Source organism: Macrobrachium rosenbergii, chromosome 5 (genome assembly GCF_040412425.1).
Source record: "Macrobrachium rosenbergii isolate ZJJX-2024 chromosome 5, ASM4041242v1, whole genome shotgun sequence".
NCBI classification, from domain to species: Eukaryota; Metazoa; Arthropoda; class Malacostraca; order Decapoda; family Palaemonidae; genus Macrobrachium; species Macrobrachium rosenbergii.
Window position 1 is genome coordinate 41,822,990 of NC_089745.1, and position 20,000 is coordinate 41,842,989.

The window sequence follows — 20,000 nt, forward strand, 5'->3', positions numbered from 1 at the left end:
TTTTTCACTCATGGACTCAAAGTGGTGCCCTTTTTTTTTTTACTCATGGACTCAAAGTTGTATCTCTTTTTTCACTCATGGATTCAAAGTGTTACCTTTTTTCACTCATGGACTCAAAGTGGTGCCTTTTTTTTACTCATGGACTGCAAGTGGTACCTTTTTTCACTCATGGACTTGAAGTGGTACCTTTTTTTGCTGATGGATTCAAAGTGGTACTTTTTTCATTCATGGACTCAAAGTGTTGCCCTTTTTTTCACCCATGGACTCAAAGTGGTACATTTTTTTACTCCTTGACTCAAAATGGTACCTTTTTCCACTCATGAACTCGAAGTGGTAACTTTTTTCATCCGTGAACTCAAAGTGGTGCCCTTTTTTCACTCATGGACTCAAAAGTGGTGCCTTTTTTTCACTCATGGACTCAAAGTGGTACCTTTCAATTACTTCTTGTAAAGTTAGTAATAATTAAATTTGTTGCTCGTTAAAAAGAGAAGTTTTAACAGCATTAAGTCGAGACCTCCATATATTATGCACCATTTGCTACCTGTCACGCATAGATTCATGCTTCTTGAATGTTAAAACCCAAACAACACTTAGGCAGTCGTATAAAATAACAGACATAGCAGCGATGGCTCCATTGAGGATTTCTTTATCACGAACATCCCAGGAAATTGGAGCACGACGCCCCTCAGGTCATAATTCACAGACCAAAGGCTGCTAATGGGAACCAGTTGCTCCCGTACAGCATGAATTATCTGCTTTCGAACTCGGAATTCCTGGGAAAATGTTGCTCCCGTGTAACATGAATTATCTGCTTTCAAAGTTGTAATTTATGTTAGAAAAATGGTAATTTTATGAAGATACTATTCCACGTTTTAGAAGGAAAGATAATCTCTGAAAAAAATATGAAAAACTACTGGTCTCATACCCGTCACAAATTGGTACATTGCAGTGTATCGTAATAGAAAATAAGAAAAAATAAAAGAATGCAGACATTGAGAACATGATTGACGAAATATTTAATAATAATTCGCTTATTTCACTTTCACATAGCAGCCGAGAGGAAAGCATAGAACATGTTTATGTCCTACTCTTCTTCTTAGCTATGAATTTTAGAAGGTACAAAAATTACTGTTTGTTAAAGTATCCTGGAATGGTGTGGGATAACTTAGAACTGCAGATTATAAAACATATCCTCAAAAAAATTTTAACTAGTAGGTCTTTACTCATATTTAAAACAATTAAAACTCAAACTGAAATAATTAAAAAGTTAGATGATAGAATTATTCAGTAAGGTCCACTTTTTTCAGTAGCTTGGTCTGAAGCATAATTCGAGCAACTTGTTTAAATTCAAAAGCTCTTTGTAATTCTATATTCTCAGTGATATAAGATCTTTCATAAAGAGTCTTGATCTCAGCATGATCTGAAACATGTGTAAGGCAGCCACTGAACAGAGAAAAATATAGAGTAACTTTTAGGTGAGATAAAAATAATTTAATGTCTTTGCAGTATTTTTTTATCATGTTATGTATATTAATTCAGAACTAGCTCTAAATGATAAAATATTTATATTTCAATTATAAAGAATATGATAATTGTCCTTGAGGCTTAGTTATCTTGTGAATTTAGCAAGACTTCATAGGGGAAAAATTCTTGTATATCTTTTTGTTTTCTGAAGGTGTTAAGATATGAAAGTTTCCTTTTAATTTTGTTTTCCATTTTCTGCTCAAGTAAGAACAGTCTACTGTGGTCGATGACACTTCAAGAGTCTTCTTAGAGTATGAAAGTTTCTCTTTAAATATTTTTTTCATTTTCTACACAAGGACAGTCTACAGTGGTCGACGACACTTCAAAAGTCTTCTTCCTTCCAGATCTGTGCATCAGAATGGGGCGATTCCTGTACATGTCGAGTACTCCTGCTGCTTGCAAAACCTTCGAGAATCTTTACGGATACTACCCGGATGTTATCATCTCCGCAAGCGATACGGTAATATATAAAATAAAAACACACGTTAGGGGACAACTACATTCAGAAGCACCCCCGCAGGGGGTAGTGCCGTCAGTACACCTCATGCGGTGCACTGTAGGCATTACCTAAGGTTCTTTGCAGCGTCCCTTCGGTCCCTAGCTACAACGCCTTTCATTCCTTTTACTGTACCTGCGTTCATATTCTCTTCTTCCATCTTACTTTCCACCCTCTCCTAACAATTACTGTATAGTGCAACTGCTAGGTTTTCCTCCGGTTAGACCTTTCAAAATTGCTACTCTCAATTTCTTTTTCAGCGCTGAATGACCTCATGTCCCAGTGCTTGGTCTTATGGTCTAAATTCTATATTCTATTCTATGTATTCAGGAGCTCATACAGTTTCGGAGCGTCACGCTCCCTCTATCTAATGTCTCCACACTGAAGAGGAAGCTTGACGCTCCGAAACTGTATGAACTTCTAAATATGTTTGTTCTCCATTTTTTTTATAAGTTTCAAAGGTCGATACTGATCTGTCATCATGGTACGGTGATGTCTTCCGAGTGTTTACGAGATAAAGTGCGATCTACATTCTTGGTAAGCAGTGGATAAATTTCCATTATCTGCTTATTTATAGTTTTTGTTGAGTTACGATGATTCAGTTTGTCGATCGTAACATAAAATACATGATTTAGTCGCATATTCGAGTTTATCATTTATTTATTTTTCTTATATCATCATTTTTTTATTTTGTTGATTTGCAATATTTGGTGGATCGCATTTTATAGACAATTAACTGGTGCCCGAGGTAATTGCTCGAAGCAGAGAAGTAATGATGAAATTCTTAACGTAATGAATGTAAAATTTCTCCCCTTCGATAAGTTAACTTTGAAACATTCTACACAACTTTAATTGAGGAGGGGCTGCTAAGGCAATCGAGGCAGTTTTTCAGAATCCTTAATTGAATAACACAACGACTAAATTAGAACAAATTGGAAGCGTTTTCAAAGTCATCGAGCCTTGTCAACAAAAATGTTCAAGTTCAAAATACTTATGGTCCTAACTTTTAGCTAGTTTCTGTAGCGTTTCTTTGTTATAATTAGTGGAACTGTATTTCGCTTTCTCAGAAATTTTTCCCGTGGAGTATTAGAGAGAATCCCTAATTAGTTCTCTCTTATGCTCATACGATATTTGTACTAGATATTAGCCATCAACAGAACGCCTCTCTCAGTTCGTTTACTTTCCCCATCATTTTTTACCTTGACTTTATTCCCTCTCTCTCCCAACAGGACGACGGGGAAGAAATAAGCAACATGATGATGGTGATAGGGAAGAGAATAACGAGAAATCAGCTGACTGTCAACAACCTCATTGTGTTCCTTCCGTCGTCGAGCACAGTACTTCGTCCTCCGGGCTACAGACTCAATTACTGTGTACTGCAGGCGAAGGTGAGAGCCAGGCCTTCATACGATTAAGATACTCTGTAAGCATTTTTTTTTTTTTTTTTTTTTTTTGTCAGTTTTCGAGAGCGGTGTTCTTAGTGGTAAGTTAATCTATAACCCTAAGCTTTTTTTCTTTTTTTTTGTCAGTTTTCATTTTTCGTAAAGGAATTTACTCCACGTTTTAAGCTGATGACGTTATTCTCTTTTTTTTTTGGGGGGGGGCGGCGTTAAGAGAAATCTGGCCTTAATAAGTAACACTTAAAAAAATGCGCCCAAGCAACAGTTTCCCGTAAAGCGTATAATGCTGTATGAAACTCTCAGCCACGGCCCGGTGGTGGCCTGTGTTGTTGGCACCTATAGCGGTGCCAGATGCATGACCATGTCTAACTTTAACCTTAAATAAAATAAAAACTACTGAGGCTAGAGGGCTGTAATTTGATGTTTGATGATTGGAGGTTGGATGATCAACATACCAATTTGCAGCCCTGTAGCCTCTGTGTTTTTAAGATCTGAGGGCGGACAGAAAAAGTGCGGACGGACAGACAAATAGCCATCTCAATAGTTTTCTTTTACAGTAAACTAAAAATCCATAGTTATGTATAAAAGCAGGTATGTCTTTTTTCAGTATACAAAAATGCTGAAGAGTACAGTCGTGCAAATGGTCCAAAGCTCCCTTTTTAATCATTTTTGTATTTTGATAAATACAGACTTGCTCATATACAAAACCGTGGATTTTTACTTAATATTTTCGATCACAACATAGTGATACACCAGAGATAAATATAGTCTTCTTTTATTAGTAAGATTTCTGCTACGGGAAAGTGCTTCTTTCGTTTATTCTGTGGCAATATTGACAGCCTTAGTATTCCGTTAAGCGACTATTGTTTTTTTTTTTTTTTTTTTTTTTTTTTTTTTTTTCTACCACCAAGCTACATTATCCTCAATTTTCTGTTCTCCTCAGGACGTAAAACCTCTCTTGTCCTTTCCTCCTTATTCTTCCCTTCGTGTATGGGACAGATTAAGCCATTATGGCACTCAAGTGAAAATGAAGTCCACCGTCATTTCAAGCCTCACAGTAAAAATAGCCTTTGAAAGCGAATTAGCAGTCATCTCAAAAGCAGACACAAAGACTTGACTTTATAATTGCCAAGAAAGAAAATAGATAGAACATTGCCTTTTCAGCAGCTGTCTTACCTGAGTAATGATTTCCAGGAGAGAGAGAGAGAGAGAGAGAGAGAGAGAGAGAGTGTATAATAAGCCATTCAAAACGGAGTGGCCTTGAAGCGAATCCGTCAGTCTGTAGACAATAAGAAAGCACAGTGATTATACCTCAGGAAATTTATTGGTGTGAAAGAATTCTTGGTAGTTCTTCACTTCCATTTTTGCACCGGTTTGTGAGAGCTGGACTCAACAGATGTACAGTGGCACGACAGAACGTGAAATTGGACAGCATGGGGGATTGAATTAATAAAGGATTTTTTTTTTACCGTAATAGCTGCTAGTCTGCAAATAACCTGCTGGCATATTGGAACTTAACTGCTAAAATCTATTTACTTATAATACTATATGCGTAATACCATATGGGCAATTTTTAGTGCATAAAATAAAGTAGGTTATTAAACATCAAACTATCTAGTAGTTGGAATTCTCCACAAAGAACATAATCATCTGACACAGAGAAAAAGAACACAAAAGATTGGAGAAACAGAAAAAATATTCCAAAAGAAGTTGCTGCACTATCCATTGTCAGTGTATATTTTATCAGATTTCATTAAACCACTATATTATTGCGAGGGATAAAGCTGAAAATGCTATTCAGAAACATGAAAGCAAGTAAGCAAGCATTTAGGAATAATATTTACCTCCGAGAAGATATAAAGAAAACAAATATCAATTAGTCCCATAGGGTGACGTGAGTACCAGACGACGCCAGAATACAGTCGAGTGACCTGTTCCTTTCTGTCTTGTCCTTGACTCCCACCAAACGCTGGTACTCATTCACAGCTGGGTCGACTGATGGTGTCAAGCCAGGGATAGACCATGGACCTTGCCAATGCAAGCCGGTTGCTCTACCACTGACCTAGGCTATCGACTGGTGAGATATTTTGAACAGAACAAAGAAATAATACCAAAGGCTATAAAAAGGAAGCTAAATATGGCAGGAGGACATATATCAAAGAGTGGAGAAAAAATGCACTAGCCCCTGTAAAGGAAATCTGTTTCAGCATTCACTATTTATACTATTCCACTTCAAGTCGCAAAAGGGCGCTTAAGTTTTAAGGATAATGCAATTCATAGTAACTGTCATATAAAGGAATTTACAGGTTCTAGGTGGATGGCACACCTGAAACTTTTCCTTGATTATTACACTCAAGGTCCTGAAAACCCTTGTCAGAGAAAGTGATATAAAATTCAGTTCTTTAGGCTTTTAGTTTTCTGTAAAAGAAAACTATTGAGATGCTATTCGTCTGCCCGTCCGCACTTTTTCTGTTCGCCCTCAGATCTTAAAAACTACCGAGTCTAGAAGGCTGCAAATTGGTATGTTGATAATCCACCCTCCAGTCATCAAACATACCAAATTACAGCCCTCTAGTCTCTGTAGTTTTTATTTTATTTAAGGTTTGAAGTTAGCCATGATCGTGCGTCTGGCACCGCTATAGGTGCAAACAGCACAGGCCACCATCTGGCTGTGGCTGAAAGTTTAATGGACTGCGGCTGAGAGTTTCATACAGCATTATACGCTGTTCAGAAAACTCGATTGCGCCGAAGAAACTTCGACGCATTATTTACTTGGTTTTTTACTGAATCCAGAATCGGTCTTAACTCCAGATATTTTTTATTGGTTCTCCATCGAAATTCCAGACATTTGTCAAGCAATTTCAAAAAAACTGATGAATGCTTGTGATGCATAATGCACCCTCAGTATGCGTTCAAGTAGTTCCATCAACCGAAAATTTGTGGAGAGAAACTTGTCAATTACACCTTTCTATCGCCAATTTGTAGCCACGATACGGATGGGGATAGTTATGTAGTCTCCTTCGTTAAATGTTTCTGAAAGCAAAACTTTTTGATAAGTAGTTTTTATACTGCAACGTTGTCTACTGAAGACAATGGAGTCCTCATACGAGCGCTCCTTAATTACAAAGTGGTAAGGAAGAAACTCGGCCGAATCAGTCAGTGCTTTGAAAGACTCCAGATCATTACTTCCAGTCATTCATTCACGTAATTCTATAGTTTCCACCATATACTATATATTTGTATTTACTTAACATGCGTGTGTTTGTCTTTATATATATATATATATATATATATATATATATATATATATATATATATATATATATATATATATATATATATATATATATATATATATACAGGTATATATAATTATACATGCATTATATATATACTGTACATATATATGTATATATGATTTGGTTGTGCTTGAGTCTTAGCTTGTGAGTTGACGATAATCACCTTAATAAAAATAGCTAAATTACTGAAAGATATCTTAGAGACCCAACCAAATCCACTACGCCATCCTTTTAATGATCTGAATATACCAACAGGGAGATGGCGTCGAATTCAAGGAGGTATTTACTTTCGGACCCACGTCATCTGTCCCTGCGGAGGAGGTCGTGGGCTGGTGGAGTCCGGGAAAACCGGAGGAAACTCACATCCCCTACAGAGGAGACCTGGCAGTGCCCAGCGATTTCCAGGGCAATGTCGTCAGGATCGTCATTTTAGAGGTACGAGTATCTGGGTTTTCAGGAGGTACCTGTGATGTTTACTAATATTGGTGGAGAGTTACCTATAATGTTTACTGATATTATCAGTTATCTTTAATATTTACGGTTTTTCGAGAGTTCCTTATGGTATTGACTAATATTACTGGAGCGTTACCTATAATGTTTACAAATATCAGTCGTCAGTTACCTGTAATAGTTACTGATCTGTTTCGAAAGTTGCTTGTGATATTTGCTAGTATTACTGAAAGTGACCTACAATATTTACTAAATATTAGTGGAGAGTTACCAGCAATATTTACTCATGTATTTTGATAGTTGCTTATATTTACTAATATATTAATGGAAAGTTACCTTTAATGTTTACTCATATTAGTGGAGAGTTACCTATAATATCTGCTAATACAGTAGTAGTGGAGAGTTGCCTGAATATTTACAGATATTAATGAACCATTACCAATAATATTTATTAACATGTTGGAGAGTCACCTGTGATATGTAGTAATTAATGGCGAGTTACCTATAATATATATTGATATTACTGGAGAGTTATCCTGTACATTTGGATTTCTTTATGGTTGTCATACGCACCAGAATAATCGTGCTTCTGTGGATCGTTTACAGCTGTCCAGTTCTTGCTTGTAGCCTGCATATCTCTGATACTGTCACTCTTAAGTTCTTTACAGACATAGTTCTTTTAAAATATGGCGGACTTGAATAAATTTTTAGGCATAACTTATAAAAAGCCATACTCAAAATAAACACTGGGAGATAAGAGATTTGTACAACACAAATGTTAAAAAGAAGGATCTCTTCTTGCAGCGGTTAACATGCAGAAAACTGGGGAGTCAGTTCTTTATTTCATCTCAGCCATGTTTCAATTTATTGCTCCCTTTGGTTATACAACTCAAAACTTCACAATTCCGTGACGCAGCAAATACACATGTGTGGCTGCAGTTTTCACCAGAATAGGAAAAAAAGTTTTTTTTTGGTTTGAAAGGAGTCTGTAAGGTGCTAACAGAAGATACCCGGAAACCTTGTCAAGCGTTAAATTATTTTTTTATTTCATCATACATCCAGAGCTAATTTATGCTTGAAATATAATGTCTCTTTTCATCCACAGATAATGCCTTATATTACCTATAAGAAGACACCGGAGGGAAAGTTGGAAGCTGAAGGATACGTTACAGAACTGTGCCTTCTCCTTGCACAAGAACTGAATTTTACGTAAGGAGTTATGCTATACCCTCCTGAGGATCTCGTGACTAATGAACTGCAAGAGCCAGAGGGAAATAATAAACGGCACAAGTACGTAGCTCTTTTGTGTATTTAATATACGCTTCTTCAGGGTACATTTCTGTACCCTGAAGATGTATATAAATTCACGAAAGTGCAAGGTTTTTATGCCTTTTATTATTTCCTTCTGGCTCTTGAAAAAAAAAAAAATATATATATATATATATATAAAATATATATATATATATATATATATATATATATATATATATATATATATATATATATATATATATATATATATATATATATATGACTGAAATATTTTCTGTTAAAACAGAATTCCATCAGATATAAGGAGCCCATACAATACCTCTTTTCTGTAACTTTTTCTCATTCAATGTTTGCCTGAGGAGAGAGACAGTTTGGTCTGTGAAATATAGCCTTTACTTTCTACATTATGGCGTTTTTATGGGCTCCTTATACACACACACACATACACACATATATATAGTAAATATATATAGTATATAATATATATACATTTATTTAATACTTATATGTATGTATGTATACATGTATGGATTGAAATAAGTGCCATTGTAATGAACATCTTCAATTGAATCTTGTAGAAAATAAAATTTTATTAATGTGGTAGATTCGTACAGGCAGTTAGTTTTATCTAACAAGATCGTTGTCTTTAAGAACTCAATCTTGCAGATGATGCTTGAAGCCTAACTTCTCTTTCGGAAACCTTGAAATTACTAGGACTGCGTTGAAAAATAGTTATGTAAGATCTGTAAATTAGTCAATTCTGTAGTGCTGTAATTAAGAAAAGTGGTTGCTTAAGAATTATGTTTAATATTTCTGTCAGAACCTCTTTATAATATTCTTTAATATTCTATAATATTCTTTTGTAGGACAGTTTATAATTCGTCACTAAAGGTTCGAATTCCTCAGCTTGTTATTACAGAATGAAATTCTCCTTCACAGAATCGAATCCTCCTCTATAGAAGAAAATTCTCCTTTAAAGGATCGAATCCTTTATAGAATGATATTCTCATTTACAGGATCGAATCCCCCTTTATAGAATAAAATTCCCCTTTACAGGCTTGAATCCTTCTATATAGAATAAGATTCTCCGTTACACGATAGAATTTTCTGTATAGAATGAAATTATCCGTTAAAGGATCGAATCCTTCAGTGTAGAATGAAAATTTCCTTTAAAGGATCAAATCCTCCTTTATAGAATAAAATTATTCTTTATAGGGTCGAATCCTTCTATAAAGAATGAAGGTATAAAGAATGAAATTCTCCTTTAATGGATCGAATCCTATATAGAATTAAAGATCGCATATGCCTTTACAGGATCGAATGGGTCGAGTCCCCCGACGGTGAGTTTGGCGTCCCTGATGACAACGGCACCTTCACGGGCGTGGTTGGTGTGTTACAGCGGAAGGTAGTTGCTTCTAGAGCTCTGTACTAGGTTTATTTCCTTATTTTTTCATTGTATGAATATTTTATGAGGTCTGGGGGAGGGGAGGGGAGGGTGTTCCTGTTCTGTTTAGATATACTGACCGGATGCATATTTGTCCACCTTGTGGATATCTGATATAGTTGATTCCAGGAGGTTACTTGGTAGATACAGACCCACTTAACCACCCATGCTATCACGCAATTTGAAACAGTTTTTTTCAGTTCAGTTGTTTGCCTTTTGTATAAAACACTTGTTTTAAGGTCATTTCATCCACTTAATCATACTGCGCCTTTGTTTTAACCTCCGGCGTTCCTTTTTTTTTCATTTTATTCCAATTCATTCTGTCGTCTGTTCAAGAGAAGGACGTGACATCAGAGGTTTAATGTCAACCTTTTCTTTATAGACCAAATTGATTTCTGACCCATCTTATCGTGCGCTTTCACGGTTACTTTTAAAGATTAACATGTAGCCCACGTAGAAGTATTGATAAAAATAACTGGCGTAACCTGTTACTTGATTTCTAAAAAAAACCTGCATTGGGGTTTATGATCCAAAATTGTAGCTTGATCCCAACTCCTTTAAAGTTCATCCACTTACGGCACATTTCTCTTCACCCAAACCCAGTAATAGAAGGGACACCTTTATGAGGATATATAAGTCAGTCATAAATCATAAAACTGCGTAACCTGTCTATTCTAGTTTTGAAGTATCTGCTATAGAATGAAGTCCAGCAATCAGCTTGCTAGGTTAGCTAAGAGATATAGTGACGACCGAGAACATTTTAGAGTGTCACACCACTGACCAACTTTTCACTCATATTACAGGAAGCAGATATCGCAGCGCCTCCACTGAACATCAATCTCAACAGAGCAAAAGAGATTGACTTTTCTCCTCCGGTTGACTACGCTTACGTGAAACTCTTGATATACAGAGGCCAGGGAAAGGAGGACATTGACTGGTATACCTATGTTACCGGTTTCCATTGGTGAGTATACTGTTGCTTCTCTGAGTAGTTAAGAATCATTCATGTAACTCCCTTGGTGTAGTAATTCACTGCTTAATACGTCCTTGCAATTTGCATATCCTCAAGATATAGTCACCAGAGAATGGACTGACAAATTGTCCAGAACGCTAGACACTTTACACAGTCTCTGGTAAAAGGAGGCGTTTGGATAATACATGGTCCATATACTTTTCTGAGAATAAATAGCCCTTCTTTGGTGAGTCGGTTGAGCTTCGGACTGTCACTCGATGGGCCGGAGTTCAATTCCCACGGCCGGCTGATGAAGAGTTAGAAGAATTTATTTCTGGTGATAGAAATTCATTTCTCGCTATAATGTGGTTCGGATTCCACAATAAGCTGTAGGTCTCGTTGCTAAGTAACCAACTGGTTCTTAGCCACGTAAAATAAGTCTAATCCTTCGGGCCAGCCCTAGGAGAGCTGTAAATCAGCTCAGTGGTCTGGTAAAACTAACCTATACTTAACTTTCTGAGAATAAATAGGCACTAAAGTCTGCAACGACTTCTGTGTTCATTTTCCAGAAAACTGATTATAATGCACATGAGGAATTTGTTATTAATTTTTATAGTAACAGATATATATATATATATATATATATATATATATATATATATATATATATATATATATATATATATATATATATATATATATATATATATATATATATATATATATATATATATATATATATATATATATATATATATATATATACATGTATATATATATAATATTTATATTCATTTATTTATTTTGTGTGTGTCAGAGGCTTTTGCTATTGAACATTTTTCGAACTATTGTAAGCTCAATAGTAAATACACGAATAAAATAACGTAGTCTTGTTTGATTTTATTGAAAACTCCATTAAAACTGATATTTTTTGTGGCTGGTTCTTGTAGCTGATAATGAAATGGTGTTTAACCTTGAGACGAAAGCTCAGACAAGGCTCTGATATTCTTTTAAACAGGGCTGTGTGGCTGAGCGTCCTCGGAATATGGATCCTGATGGCCATTGGACTGGTTGTCGTGGCTGAAAGAGATCTCCAAGTCACCGTCTATAATTATTTGTTCGCTTTCATGGGGGCTCTAGCACAGCAAGGTGAGGAAGGAATTCCATTGAGTCTTGACTGTTGTCTCAATAGGTTGATTGAGGAGACTTCATTTATGCAACGTTTCAGATTCTTTTGTTTGTTACCGTCTGTTACCTCTTTCTCAAGAACACCATAATATTCTTTGGAAGCTTGAATTTCAAGTCAATGGCCCCTTTGGTATGCTTGTCCCATATGAATAGGGTTCATCTTCTGAATAATAATAATAATATACTGAAGGGCCGATATGGGTCTCCTATCAGGCTTTCTTAGTCTTTTATAGGAAAGAAATCCCCGTAGTGCCATTATTGCACCTCACGCAGTGCACTGTAGGCGTTACTTAAAGTTCTTCAACCCATAGCTGCAGCCCCATTCATTCCTTTTACTGTTCCCCCGTTCATGTTGCTTTTCTTCCATCTTACTTTCCACCCTCTCCCAACAATGGTTTCACAGTGCAACTGCGAGGTCTTCCTTCTGTTACGCCATTAAAACCATGTTACTGTCAGTGTCCCTTTCAGCGTTGAATGATCTCATAGGTCCCAGGGCTTGGCCTTATGCTTAAATTTTATAATCCAATATAGGGAAGAAATTTACACTCATTTCAAGGACTTCAGATTTCCGAAATATTCTTCTTAGTCTTCAGGTTACTAAATGCTACAAGAACGTAAAACGAAGGTTCAGTTACTTTCCATAGAAACTGACCTTTATTCAACTAATTGTAAGGCTTTAGAGTTCTACAGCTATTTTTTGCCACAAGTCTTTACTCTTTTAATTGATTATTTTACGTTAGTAGACTAGGATGTACTTGATTTATCCGCTTTTCGAAATAAAAGCGTTATTATGAATTATTAGACAATTCTTACTTGATTCATCCGCTCTTCAAAAGAAAAATGTTACTGTGAATTATAATACAATTTCTGTGGAACCTCTGATGAAAAAACGTTTGTTATGGAATATAAAACAATTTCCGTGGAACCTCTATTAAAAAAAAAATAAAACATTCATCCCAACAGGAACATCCCATGAGCCTCAGTGCACAAGAGGCCGTATAGTTTTCCTCTCATACTGGCTGGGAACTCTACTCATCTTCTCGTCATACACGGCCAGTTTGACCTCCCAGTTGGCCGTGGTTTATACAGTTGACCCTTTCACGACCCTCAAGGAGGCTCTCACTACTGCTGGATATTCCGTGGCTCTCCAGAAGGGAACTTCTTATTATACAAACGTCAAAGTAAGTTCACTCCGTTGTCAGGCTTATATATGTGTAACATAAGATTTGCCTTCATTATTCTCCTACTTGATTGATGAAATAGAAGGTAATATGAAATACAGAAAGAAGAGATCCGCTGTTAGGAAAAATCAATTAAAAAATTAATAAATAATTAGATAAAAACGTAAGTTATAACATACAGGGAGAATCGCTTTAGGGTAGTAATGCATTGCGTCTTCGTATAAACTTTTGAGGTTCCAGTTGCACAGCATCCTCAGGGAGACTGTTTCACTACTTTATACTCCTACTGAGTATTAAGATTATCAGACTGCAAAACGTTATGTGGAAGTCTCCCTGCGGATGTTGTGCGGTTGGAACCTCAAAAGTTCAAACGAAGGTGCAATGCATTGCTGCTCCAAAGCAATTCTCCGTGTATTTTAACAATTTACTTGCCTTTTTATCTATTTATTAATTTGTTAATATATTTTATTTCTAATAACCGATCTCTCCTTGCTGTATTTCACTCCATGTTTCTCCAATCTACTTGTATGCAATTAGTGAAATCTGAAAATCCCTTAGAATATGGCCAAGAGAGACGAACCCATGAGGCTGTTCTATCAGCAACTACTCGACAAGCCCCAGTTAAAAGTGCAAGGCAACGCGGAAGGGATACAGCTAATACAGCAGGTGGGTTCGGCTAATCTCAAATAAGTGAATGACATTATTATTATTATTATTATTATTATTATTATAGTAGTAGTAGTAGTAGTAGTAGTAGTAGTAGTAGTAGTAGTAGTAGTAGTACTGAAGAAATCCACAGTGGTGTAGATCTACACCACTGTGGATTTCTTCACCATGTTAGTGACCCACGCTATTATGAGATTTTTATGGATTATTATTATTATTATATTAATATTAGTAGTAGTAGTAGTAGCTAGCAACATTTCTGTTAGGAGTGGTAGTTGTAATTATTATGGTAATGACGAATACTGTGAAAGACAGAATATTCTATTTATGAAGTGTTCTTGCCATGAAAACCAACTTTTTATGTATCACTCTTGAAGTTTTTTCCTCAAGAGTATGCTTCTGCATGTAAAACAATGTTCACACAGTTGTTTCTTAACTGTTCTATTAATATTTGTATTCGTGGTTTATGCAAAAGTATTAGGACATTAAAATAGGTTGCTGTGGCCTTAGAACACAAGAAACAGGTGAATGAGTGACAAGTAAACAGCATGCTATTTTTGTTCTCGTCTCGCAATTCAGGGGAAATACGCCTACTTCCAAGACACTGTGTCCGTGAACTACGAAATCAAAAACAACTGTTCGTTCTCGTGGCTTGGCCCTCCCTATTTCCCCGAATTCGCTTGTATGGGGTACATGAAGAATCTTTCCTACGCCAACGCTATTTCAGAGTTGTAAGTTTTCATGTTTTAATGACACTTTGGGGGCTGGTTCTGGCATGTCTGAAAATAAGCAATACTGTCTCATTCTTGTCAAGTTTTTAAGATTATCAGACTTCCAAAACAGTCTTGTTTCATTGTTGCACATAAAGTCTGCATGAATCTTCACCGAGTACGTTTTAAAAAGCCCCCATAGGGGGTTAATGTCGTCAGTGCACCTCATGCGGTGCACTGTAAGTATTACGTACTGTTCTCTGCAGTGCCCCTGCGTGCCACCCCTTTCCTTCCTTTCACTGTACTTCTGTTCATATTCCCTTTCTTTCATCTTACTTTCCACCTTCTTCCAACAACTGTTTCACAGTGCATCTGCGAGGTTTTCCTCCTGTTTCACGTTTCAGACTATTACCATTAATTACGTTTCAGCGTTGAATGACCTCGTAGGTCCCAGCGCTTGGCCTTCGGCTTAAATTCTGTATTCTATTCGTTCATAAAGCTTCAGACACCTGCATGAAGATTCAGCTATTTTTTTTATTGATGTAACTATTATTTAAAGATTTACCAAGTTTGTTTTGGTAAAGTTTCAAACTCCCGCATGAAACTTCTGATAAATGCGTGATCTGTCACAGACATCAGTACACACTTTTAGCTCAATAAAAATTAACACCTTTTTATCATGATTTCTCAAGTTTCCAGTCTGTTCATACCTGTGACGTTCTTTCTACGCATAAACAAATCTGTTATCTTGGCCCTATCTTTTCATCCTAGCCTCTGGCCCTATCTTTTCATCCTAGCCTCTGCTACTGTATATCCTATCTCAAAATAATCCTATCTCACTCATGAGCACTCTTATATACTCTTCAGTTGTTACTGCGCATGCGCTGGGCGGATACTGCATTATGAAGGGGCTACAGTTGTATACCTAGGAAAAATGCAAATTGCTTTTAAAATTTTTTGTTATTATTTGCGGTTCATTTTAAGGACATTCAGAGTCGCTGGGGAGTCAACTTGTAGAGGGTGAGAAGTTATTTGTTCTTCTTTTGTCGCATATTTATTTTTCTTGCTTGTTAGCAATATCCCCGCAGTTTAAAGTTCTATGAGAACCGAAAAGCAAACATAAATCACTTATTATCTTGATAGTGCAGTGGCGCTAACATTCCTCTGCTATTACAACGGTTTTCACTGGTGCACTCCTGATAGATTTTAGTGAACACATTTTCTCATTAATATAAATGGTTGACTTTCACTGTCCCCATCTGACACAAAAGTACCACCAGACTTCAACCACGTCAACTTCCGGCTCTTTTTGAGTTAGCAAAATCTTCGCTGCAGTTACCAGATTCCCGTGCATCATTCTTGAGCAGTAATGATCTGCATGAGGCAGAATTCAAGTTATAATTATCGGTGATAATATTTTCTTGCTCGGAACCATGACCACGTATCTGTATTATTACGCTCATGTCCTCCAAATATTTCCACGATCACTCAAATTGTACTGTCCAGTACAGAACTTGCATCCTCCAATACAATTTTGTCAGTCTCAACCTTTCTACTCGAAAAAAAATTCAGTTAGATTCTCAGCTGCTAGTAATAGTATTTTTAAGAGGTATGTTGATCTGATGTTCAATACTTTGACACAGAATATTCTGAAAACCTAAGTTGGATTCATAAAACAATTTAAAATGTCTTCGCCGTAAAAGCTTGACCAATCCCTTACTGAAGACTTTGAATTGTCTTTGAATTCCCGTATCTTTTTGGAAAGAAGCCATTTATATACCCCACAGTGCCGCGTAGTCATTCTCATTGTTTTCTTTTTGTACCAGAAATGCTTCTGCTTAAAAAATACACTCAGGTCTACAAAATAAGGACAGGTTTGTTCACAACATTTAACTAATTTTATATAGTTTTTCCGTTATTTTAGCACGACTCATCTTATGCTTAACTGTTTGCAGTTTTGTCACATATATATTCTCTTTCTTAAGCATACCTTGCTATATACCTTCTCATCATTTTATATCTGCTTGAAAACAGAACCATTTGCACAGCCCTCCTCAGTTTGAAATAACACGTATCAGCCCTTCCCGCAATAGCACACCAGAAAGTGGCATTTCCGCAACCTTCAGCTTGACTCAGTGTTGTTAATCCCCGTAGGGGGGTTAGTGCCATCAGTGCACCTCATGGGGTGCACTGTAGATATTACTAAAGGTTCTTTGCAGTGTCCCTTCGGCCTCAAGCTACAACCCCTTTCATTCCTAATACTGTACCTCCATTCATATTATCTTTCTTCCATCTAGCTGTCCACCCTCTCCCAACAATTACTGCATAGTGCAACTGCGAGGTTTTCCTCCGGTTACACCTTTCAAACCTACTTACTGTCAATTTCCTTTCCAGCGCTGAATGACCTCATAGGTCCCAGTGCTTGGCCTTTGGCCTAAACTCTATATTCCATTCCTAATGTGAAACCTGCTGCACGTCTCAAGATTTTGTACCAATCGACTATGGCTTTTTTCAAGGCTGTGCATTGCAATGACGCCAGATACCTTTAATCATTCAGTCGTTCAAAGCGCATACTAACTAATAACTTTGGCAAAAATCTACAGCCCGTTCCAAGTCATGAAACCAGTTAATAATGAAAATTTTAAATCCATATAACCGGTCCCATAGACACTTAGCCAGCTAACCAACTAATAATGAGGTTTCCAGAAACCTGCTCTTGCCCCAAAGTCACTGCATCAGTTCAAAATTAATTTTTCAAAGACTCGCAGCCCATCTAAATGACTTAACCTTAACTAACAGCAGCCTTTTCAAAAACCCGCAGCATCATAAGGGCCACAGATTCGGGCATAGCCCGGAAACTCATGAGGAAATGGATGGGGCTAAGAGCCGCCTGTGATGCCACCCCTCTGTTGACCCTGGGATTCTCCAAAACGGTCTCCGCCTTCTCTCTGCTCGCGCTCGGAATGCTCCTGGGGACTTCTGTCTTGCTGGTCGAGAGATGGGTGCACAGTGGCAGTCCATTTCGGTCGAGAAACCAGAGACGCGCCAGAAGAGAATTCAGCTTGAGTCAGATCAAGACTCTGCCTCGCGATTTCCGTTAAAGGCGCCAAATTAGGTGGAGGAATACTTTGTTATCGTTTTGAAAGTGTATTCAGTAAATAGTTTTGGAAGGATTGTAATTAGACTTACAACAACAGTTTATGACGATTATTATAATTAGTTATTAATATCCGAAACTATTTTATCCCCGAAGTGAATGGTGCATTTTCATTGTAGTAAACGTTCTTTCAAAAGTATCGGAAGTGTAGTCACTCTTCAAATGTACGTTTATAAAGGAAATCAAATATTTTTGTAATGAAATTGCGTCTTAGGCATCAGTTACACATACACACACATACGTACATACATACATACATACATACATATACACACACACACACACACACACATATATATATATATATATATATATATATATATATATATATATATATATATATATATATATATATATATATATAGAAAAATATCTTGCACTATCGCTTTGTAAAATTGCGTTAACAAATTATCTAGTATGATCTAATGAAGAATTTGCATATCATGTAAATAAGTACAACCTTGGGGGCCATGAGATTTTTTCAGGGGCCACAGGGCCTAATTTGAAAAATGGGGGGCCACGGGGGCCGCAGAAAATTTAGGTCCCACAAAATATATAAATGTGTAATATTTTGAATTAATCATTATTATGCTTTGAATATTCTGTTTATCATGCTTGAGTTTAGTTTAAACATCATTCGATTCAATATACCCGGTAATTTTTGCAGACAGTGAAATATTCAATATTCTCTTCACTCTCTCGCTAGTTGTCAATGAAATTCTTAAGCAGTAAACGATTGTGGTAGAGTGGTAAAAGGCTGAACTGTGACCCTTGACAAAAACCATTAAGTCTCTCTCTCTCTCTCTCTCTCTCTCTCTCTCTCTCTCTCTCTCTCTCTCTCTCTCTCTCTCTCTCTTAAGTAATGCGATAGTTAACCCCCCCCCACCACCCCACCATCCGTCCCCCACCTTAATACACCTCGGGAAGTAGGTATGTTAATGGTTCTAGTTTGAATAGTACCATGTACTCAAAACACTAATTCCAGGCATAAATCAAATAACAATATTAACTGGAAAAATATTTTATTTAAATACTTATTTATTTACAAAAGGAATACAAAACAAGGAATACATGTAGGTACAATTGGCACTATCTTGAAAGGTTTCAGTGGGGTCCCTGTGACTGGTGTAGGGCTGCCAACTAGTCAATGTTTGGCTTGAAACCTGTCAGAGAGAGAGACGTAAATCGCCTCTTTTTTCAATGTCAAGGCGATTTTGTGTCTTTGACAGCAGGTACATCACCCGACTGAAACCAGTCTGAACCAAGTAAGACGTGGGAAAGGCAAGTAAGAGCAACTTCACACCTTTCCAGAGTAGTGGGTACTTCTTATAAACATCTTGATTCATCCACAGCTTCTGGTGTCCTCCACGCTTGAACTTTGCTTGAGCTGTTGTGTTATTCTGAAGTTCAATGAAACTTTCTTGTAGGGTGACATCAACTTCAGATGCATCAGCAATGAAGGATCCACAAACCAGTGTGGCACAGTGATTTGGAGTAGGTCAGAGAAGCGAGTTTCCACATCATTATGCAACTGCTTCAGATGGTCAACATGCACTGCTAGGCCAGAGAAGCGACCTACTCCAAATGACTGTGCCACACTGGTTTGTGGATCCCTTCATTGCTGATGCATCTGAAGTTGATGTCACCCTACAAGAAAGTTTCATTGAACTTCAGAATAACACAACAGCTCAAGCGTGGAGGACACCAGAGGCTGTGGATGAATCAAGATATGTATAAGAAGTACCCACTACTCTGGAAAGATGTGAAGTTGCTCTTACTTGCCTTTCCCACGTCTTACTTGGTTCAGACTGGTTTCAGTCGGGTGATGTACCTGCTGTCAAAGACACGAAATCGCCTTGACACAGAAAAAAAGAGGCGATTTACGTCTCTCTCTGACATATTTCAAGCCAAACATTGACAAGTTGGCAGCCCTGCACCAGTCACAAGGATCCCACTGAAACCTTTCAAGATAGAGCCAATTGTACCTACATGTATTCCTTGTTTTGTATTCCTTTTGTAAATAAATAAGTATTTAAATAAAATATTTTTCCAGTTAATATTGTTATTTGATTTATGCCTGAAATTAGTGTTTTGAGTACATGGTACTATTCAAACTAGAACCATTAATATAAAAATGGGGAAAAAATAAATAAAAAACCGACCAAAGTTTGTTTAAACTCGATGCCTTCATAATTCAAAAAGTTGTTGATAAATATAAGCAAAATTAGTATTCAGTTTTAAAAAGGTTTCTGCGATTTGAA

General features: G+C 36.8%; 1 protein-coding gene across 1 annotated transcript in view; it reads left to right on the forward strand.

The window, feature by feature from the left end:
• LOC136838921 (glutamate receptor U1-like) overlaps positions 1–17,683 on the forward strand; it is a 180,822-nt gene extending 163,139 nt beyond the window's left edge. Inside the window, exons 2-12 of the mRNA XM_067104612.1 lie at positions 1,869–1,984; positions 3,250–3,408; positions 6,975–7,154; positions 8,275–8,378; positions 9,756–9,846; positions 10,689–10,849; positions 11,856–11,986; positions 12,989–13,206; positions 13,765–13,872; positions 14,452–14,603; positions 17,404–17,683. Coding sequence (XP_066960713.1) covers positions 1,883–1,984; positions 3,250–3,408; positions 6,975–7,154; positions 8,275–8,378; positions 9,756–9,846; positions 10,689–10,849; positions 11,856–11,986; positions 12,989–13,206; positions 13,765–13,872; positions 14,452–14,603; positions 17,404–17,683 — 1,686 coding nt within the window. The 5' untranslated portion in view covers positions 1,869–1,882. The remainder of the gene's footprint in view (positions 1–1,868; positions 1,985–3,249; positions 3,409–6,974; positions 7,155–8,274; positions 8,379–9,755; positions 9,847–10,688; positions 10,850–11,855; positions 11,987–12,988; positions 13,207–13,764; positions 13,873–14,451; positions 14,604–17,403) is intronic.
• The last annotated feature ends 2,317 nt before the right edge of the window (positions 17,684–20,000 follow it).